General features: G+C 38.4%; 1 protein-coding gene across 2 annotated transcripts in view; it reads left to right on the plus strand.

The window, feature by feature from the left end:
* The window catches only part of ptgs1 (prostaglandin-endoperoxide synthase 1), a 69,680-nt gene extending 62,541 nt beyond the window's left edge, over window positions 1-7,139 (plus strand). For both annotated transcript variants that reach the window (XM_060906934.1, XM_060906933.1), the window contains exon 11: window positions 5,481-7,139. In XM_060906934.1, the coding sequence (XP_060762917.1) occupies window positions 5,481-5,833 (353 nt within the window). In that variant the 3' untranslated portion in view covers window positions 5,834-7,139. The remainder of the gene's footprint in view (window positions 1-5,480) is intronic.
* Window positions 7,140-7,921: the final 782 nt, after the last annotated feature.

Raw genomic sequence — 7,921 nt, forward strand, 5'->3', positions numbered from 1 at the left:
AGTACATACATAGTTGCAACTGCGCAGACTGCACAGGTTGCGAGCTCGAGCGTGGTTGCTATGGTTACCCACAACAAGTTTGACAGGCATATCGGGGACAGCTCCTCCTAGTTCAGGACCCCAACACGGCATGATGAAGGGTGCCAAAAGGCAGAAAACGATTGCATTGTTTTTTCAAAAAAAAAAAGACTAAGTAAACTGTGCCTTACTTTATCATATCACCTTGCAATTTTTTGATAGTCTGTTCAAAGTAATGTCGTAGTGAAAGTAAAATCGTATGGAGTAGAGATGCCTTTCTGGTAGCCTCCTTCTTTCGGTGGTAGCCTGTAGATACAGTGCTCAGAAGGCAGTTTTAATGTTTAATCTGGCATTCCCTGCCATAATTTCAGCGAGCATATTGTTTCATAAGGAAACTTTACGAAGAGTTGTTGACTGACTGCCGCTCACGCAACACACAGGCATAGTTAGAAAGTCAGGATGCACTGGTTTACACTTTACACACACACACACACACACACACACACACACACACGCGTAGCCCAGCCTCTTGCTATGTTGAACAGTTGGAACTTAGCGGTTTTAAAACTAGTTTTGCAGTTTTGCAATTTCTGTGCGTGATGATAATGTGTAAACTTTGGATTTCCATAGGCTGTGTTAAAATGTTATCATTGTCCTGGCCTGCAGGTAGTTCCTGGTGATGGCAGTGAGGGAGATGAAATAACATGTATACACACTACCGTTCAAAAGTTTGGGGTCACCCAGACAATTTTGTGTTTTCCATGAAAAGGCAGACTTTTATTTACCACCATAAGTTGTAAAATGAATAGAAAATATAGTCAAGACATTTTTCTGGCCATTTTGAGCATTTAATCAACCCCACAAATGTGAAGCTCCAGAAACTCAATCTGCTCAAAGGAAGGTCAGTTTTATACTGTAGCTTCTCTAAAGAGCTAAACTGTTTTCAGCTGTGCTAACATGATTGTACAAGGGTTTTCTAATCATCCATTAGCCTTCTGAGGCAATGAGCAAACACATTGTACTATTAGAACACTGGAGTGATAGTTGCTGGAAATGGGCCTCTATACACCTATGTAGATATTGCACCAAAAACCAGACATTTGCAGCTAGAATAGTCATTTACCACATTAGCAATGTATAGAGTGTATTTCTGATTAGTTTAAAGTGATCTTCATTGAAAAGAACAGTGCTTTTCTTTCAAAAATAAGGACATTTCAAAGTGACCCCAAACTTTTGAACGGTAGTGTGTGTGTATATATATATATATATATATATATATATATATATATATATATATATATATACACACACAAAATGGAATCATTTGCTGACAGCTCAGTCCCCCCCAGTTCAAAAATCCTATCTGCGCCCCTGTCGCGCTCTCAGGGCTGTTACGCTATATAATATATGCACTTGACCATCAAGATCAAGAAGACCATCTAAGCCGAAACGTCGGCTCAGATCGAAAGTTAGTGGCGGCATGAAGACTATATGTAGACTATATGTCAGAAAACTCTGTCACAACTTTTTCAATTGTTTCATTTTTATTATTATTGACGGCGTTGTCCTCTCAAGTAGCCTATAAAATTCATTCAGCAGGTAAAAACCAGATCCTAATTCATTAGCCCAATTTCTCTCCAAACAATGCAATGTATGCAACCTGAATTTCTAATGTAAAATAGGCATACATGGCATGAAATGTGTATCATTTATGGCTTTATTTTCCAAATACAGTCAACCTTAGTGTGTGTGAGAAAATTCCCCCTCTCTAATTTTCCCCTCCGCTTCTTTTTAAATGAAAGCTACACTCGATTGGTCAGTGTTCTATCTGCGGAGTTCTCGCATGGGAGAGTGTGAAGAAATGCTAGATAGTGGGCCTGTTAAGCATAACAATTGTGCACAAAATGAAAAAAGCATGAAACTTTCAGGGTTTGTTCTTGAAGGCATAAGCTTTAATTTGAGACGTGGAGGCATTCTCAGTTTGACCTCTGGGGTCAGCTAGAGGTCATTGACCTCCATGATATCACATTTCTATGCATGAAATTAGAAAAGGCTGTATCTTAACATCTAAATGTGATGTAAATGTAAAATAAATGTGTTTTTCCATGTGCCTGGACATGAAAAAATCACATATAATACTGATATTCCTCTTAGGTGTAACTTCAGGGGTCAGGTAGAGGTCATTGACCTTTGAAATTTGAAGTTTCTATGCATGAAATTCTAGACGGGTGTATCTTAGGATCTAAATGTAATAGAAATGTGAAGTTAATGTGTATTTCCTTGTTTCTGACCATGAGAAACCCATTTTTGATACTGATATTACTCTTACAGGTCATCTCTGGGGTCAGCTAGAGGTCACTGACCTCCAGCATAATGCATTTCTATGCATAAAATTAGAAACGGGTGTACCTCAGGTTCTAAATATGATAGAAATGTAAACTAAATTTGTATTTCTATGATTCTGTACATGAGAAACCCATTTTTGATACTGATATCATTCTGAGAGGTCAACATCATGGAGAACAGGCAAGGTTGGGAAACATCCCACATTTTGATAAATCTATATAAAAATCTCATGTGTTTTGGATTGTAAGAAACAGTTCCATATGAATATGAACATGACAGAAATATACTTCAACTTGTCAGAAATTATAAACTTTAACTAATCAAAAACTTGAACTACAATCAAAACTCTAAATGCAGTGTAAACAGTTGAACAGGTTCCATAAAGAACATTTTAAAATCACTATAGTATCTACATTTATTCTAAGGGCCTTGACCTTTGGGGATTACAATGTTGGCCTACAAATTGTAACTACAGAACACTGATTTAGTCGCTGCAGTCACCAGAGCATGTGCACAGTGCTGTGCACTTTAAGGCTGCCTTTTTACATCTACAGCGCCCAGTACAACCCTTTTTGCAACCACAGTGCACAAGTTCATAGCAAGCCTGTGAAGCTTCAGGGAGTGTTGTCCAAAGTGGCTGCCATCCAGCATCGGTGTCAATCCATCCCCAGTCTGATGGACTGGGCAAACATGGTTGAGAAACCAAAGCAAGGTTCCATATATTAGCCTGGTACATTGCTCTTTTTATGTGTTGCCTCAAAGCATCTTGTATAGGGGGGATGTTTTCCAGTGATCTTGACCTCTGGGTGAAAAGATGCTTCCTTGCCTCATTCACATCTAAGCATGCACTTGTTCTGTCATACATAAGCACGACAAAATGTTCCAGTGTAGACAAAGAAAGAGAGAGAGTGAGAAAGAGAGAGCAGCACACAGGTTTTGAAGGTTCCAAGCGCGGGAAAACCACACCCCTTGCCCCACTCTGAACCGCGGGAAAATAATGGGCTACACACAAAACATGAACATGAAAATTCCGTTGAATCTCTACCTCTGCTAGACTGACATATAGTTATTCCTGTGAATTTAGAATTGCCCTATCAATGTCCAACATTAAAATGACTGAAAATTAAACTACAATATACTGTATTCTTCAACTCTAGTGCAAATGAGAGCAAATGCTCCAAAACATTACTCACTTTGAAATTATCAATGGAAATGGGGCAACTGTGTTCAGCTTCTGACATAGTTTGTGACCACTGGAGATGTTTTACTTATCAGAAATGAGTTGTGTCATGTCCAGAAACATGGAATCATATATTTACTTTACATTTACAGTATTTCACATTTTAATCCAAAGATAGATTGTTTCTAATTTCATGCTTAGAAATGCATTATCGTGGAGGTCAGTGACCTCTAGCTGACCTCAGAGGTGACTTATAAAAATGATATAAGTATTAGAAATTAGTTTATCATGGCCAGAAACATGGAAATACACATTTAGTTTACATTTCTATCACATTTAGAACCTAAGATACACCCGTTTCTAATTTTGTGCATAGATATGCATTATGCTGGAGGTCAGTGACCTCTAGCTGACCCCAGAGATGACCTGTAAGAGTAATACCAGTATTAAAAATGGGTTTCTCGTGGTCAGAAACAAGGAAATACACATTAATTTCACATTTCTAATCACATTTAGATCCTAAGATACACCCGTCTAGAATGTCATGCATAGAAACTTCAAATTTCAAAGGTCAATGACCTCTACCTGACCCCTGAAGTTACCCCTAAGAGGAATATCAGTATTATATATGATTTTTTCATGCCCAGTAACATGGAAAAACACATTTATTTTACATTTACATCACATTTAGATGTTAAGATACAGCCTTTTCTAATTTCATGCATAGAAATGTGCCATCATGGAGGTCAATGACCTCTAGCTGACCCCAGAGGTCAAACTGAGAATGCCTCCACGTCTCAAATTAAAGCTTATGCCTTCAAGAACAAACTCTGAAAGTTTCATGCTTTTTTCATTTTGTGCACAATTCTTCTGATAATAAGAGCTTAACAGCCCCACTAAGATCATTTTAACTATTTTCAAGATATTTTCACTTGCTAAGATATCATTTTTTGCAGTGTATATACCTTTCAACATTAATGGTGCCTTCACAGATGTCTAAGTTACCCATGCCATGTGCACTAACACACCCCCATACCATCATAGATGCTGGCTTTTGAACTTTGTGTTGCTAACACTCTGGATGATCCTTTTCCTCTTTAGCCTGGAGGACACAATGTCCATGATTTCCACAAAATATTTGAAATGTGGACTCATCAGATCACAACACACTGTTCCACTTTGTGTCAGTCCATCTCAGATGAGCTCAGGCCCATAGAATTTGGCAGCATTTCTGGATGTTGTTGGCTTTTGCTTTACATAGTAGATGCAGAAATGAACTGTATTTACCAACAGCGGTTTTCAGAAGTGTTCCCAAGCCCATGTAGTAATGTTCTTTGTAGAATCATGTCGGTTTTTAATGCAGGGCTTGAAAGTCATGGGCGTTAACTGTTGGTTTTCAGCTTTGCTCCTTGCATACAGAGATTTCTCTGGATTCTCTGATTCTTTTGATGATGATATGGATTGTCCATGGTAAAATGCCTAAATTCCTTGCAGTTGTACCTTGAGAAACATTATTCTTAAACTGTTGGACAATTTGCCCTCACAGTTTTTCATAAAGTAGTGAAACTCTCCCCATCCTTGCTTGTGAACAACTGAGCCTTTCCAATTACCAGTTTACCTGCAGAATGTTCCAACCTGGTGTTTTTTGAGCACCAAAACTTTCAGTCTTTTGGTGTCCCTGTCCCAATTTTTTGGAGCATCTTGCAGGCATCAAATTAAGATTGAATGTATGTCTACAAAAAACAGTAAAGTTTATCAGTTTGAACATCAAATATCTTGCATTTGTATTGTATTCAATTGAAAATAGGTTGAAAGGGATTTGCAAATCATTGCATTCTGTTTTTATTTATGTTTTACACAACATCCCAACTTTTACAGAATCAGGGTTGTAGATTTTCTACCTTGTGTTGGCAATAATTTTGTCTTCCTTTTCTAGCTGATAAGGAGATCGCCCGTGAGTTGGAAGAGCTCTATGGAGACATTGACGCTATGGAGTTTTATCCAGGTTTGTTGGTAGAGAAGACACGGCCTGGTGCCATATTTGGAGAGAGCATGGTAGAAATGGGGGCTCCATTTTCCCTCAAAGGTCTTTTGGGAAACCCCATATGTTCACCTGAGTACTGGAAGCCCAGCACATTTGGAGGTCACACTGGCTTTGATATTGTCAACTCTGCTACTCTGAAAAGATTGGTTTGTCTCAATACTAAGCGGTGTCCTTATGTATCCTTCCATGTTCCCCCACCAGATTATGAGCATAAAAATTCAGGTGACTCTCATGCTGAATTATAGCCAAAATAGAGAAGTGATAGAATTAGAGATGCTAGAACTAGGCTGTCTGGGATACTGCACCAAATATGTGTTTACAAGGTTAGCTGACTTAATACATACATTAATACATAATTATATTTAACTGCTGTATTGATATCTGCTATAATTAATACACTGGGCTGAATGGTATTATATGAATTAGGCTTATGTCTCTACTTGCAGCAATCTCATTGAATAAGGCTGTGTTTTATAAATTCTTAAAGTGCCTTTAATTAGGTTAATTTTGTAATAAGGTACAAATAAGTAGTGTGAGTTTTAATATCACCAATCGCAGGGTCACTGCTGTTTGTTCTTCTGAAAAAAATACATATTTATAGAGTCCAAGCAACCTTGTGAGTGAAAGTCATCGAGTTAGCAAAAGATAAAATACTGTATCTTTCTCTGTACTCCCTGGGATATTCACACATTTGTCACAGCATATCTATGCAAAGAAAAACAGGACGGTGATATATGTTTGCATGTCAGACATAATGTATTGTATCGTAATAATACTTGGACATGAAAAGAATATTTGTTTGAGATCAGCATCCCCAATGCTCTAGCACAGTGCGATCTATCTAAGGTGCTAATATCACCCTGGTTATCATCTTTATTTCTTTGTAGTAGTAATCCTTTGTGACATACACTCACCAGCCACATTAATAAGTGGACCCTTGCTCATACATGCATTTATCCAATCATGTGACAGTAATGCATAAAATCATGCAGATATGGACGGGTTACAAAGCAGAAGACCATATCACATTGGGTTCCACTCCTGTCAGCCAACAACAAGAAACTGAGGACACAGTGGATACAGACACAAACAAAATGAGACAGTAGTTTTGCTTGCTTTAGATTCCTGTTCTTGGCAGACAGGAGTGAAACCTAATATGGTCTTCTGCAGTTGTAACCCATCTCATGTTTTGACTTCTTGTGCATTGAGATGCTTTTCTATTCAATACGGTTATTAAGAGTCAGGCTTGTAGTAATCGAGTCCAGGACTTGGACTCGAGTCCGACTCGTGCCCTAATTTTAAGGACTCATGACTCGACTTGGACTTGAGCAGTGATGACTTCTTCTTCGTTCTTGGACTCGTGCATTAATTGCATTAGGACTCATAAATTGGAGACGAGGACCTGGACAGCATGCGCGCCAAGCACACTCTTGCGCGCACGCCGTAAACAACTTGCACCTGCACAGGATTAGGATGCAATTAGCATCCCAATATAAAAACTGTGATTGAAAGTTTGTGAACCCTTTAGAATTTTCTATATTTCTGCATAAATATGACCTAAAACATCATCAGATTTTCACACAAGTCCTAAATGTAGATAAAGAGAACCCAGTTAAACAAACGAGACAAAAATATTATACTTGGTCATTTATTTATTGAGGAAAATGATCCAATATTACATATCTGTGAGTGGCAAAAGTATGTGAACCTTTGCTTTCAGTATCTGGTGTGACCTCCTTGTGCAGCAATAACTGCAACTAAATGTTTTCAGTAACTGTTGATCAGTCCTGCACACCAGCTTGGAGCAATTTTAGCCCATTCCTCTGTACAGAACAGCTTCAACTCTGGGATGTTGGTGGGTTTCCTCACATGAACTGCTCACTTCAGGTCCTTCCACAATATTTTGATTGGATTAAGGTCAGGACTTTGACTTGGCCATTCTAAAACATTAACTTTATTCTTCTTTAACCATTCTTTGGTAGAATGACTTGTGTACTTAGGGTCATTGTCTTGCTGCATGACCCACCTTCTCTTGAGATTCAGTTCATGGACAGATGTCCTGACATTTTCCTTTAGAATTCGCTGGTATAATTCAAAATTCATTGTTCCATCAATGATGGCAAGCCGTCCTGGTCCAGATGCAGCAAAACAGGCCCAAACCATGATACTACCACCGCCACGTTTCACAGATGAGATAAGGTTCTTATGCTGGAATGCAGTGTTTTCTTTTCTCCAAACATAACGCTTCTCATTTAAACCAAAAAGTTCTATTTTAGTCTCATCCGTCTACAAAACATTTTTCCAATAGCCTTCTGGCTTGCTCACGTGATCTT

The sequence above is a fragment of the Neoarius graeffei genome, chromosome 24, assembly GCF_027579695.1.
Source record: "Neoarius graeffei isolate fNeoGra1 chromosome 24, fNeoGra1.pri, whole genome shotgun sequence".
In the NCBI taxonomy this organism is placed as follows: Eukaryota; Metazoa; Chordata; class Actinopteri; order Siluriformes; family Ariidae; genus Neoarius; species Neoarius graeffei.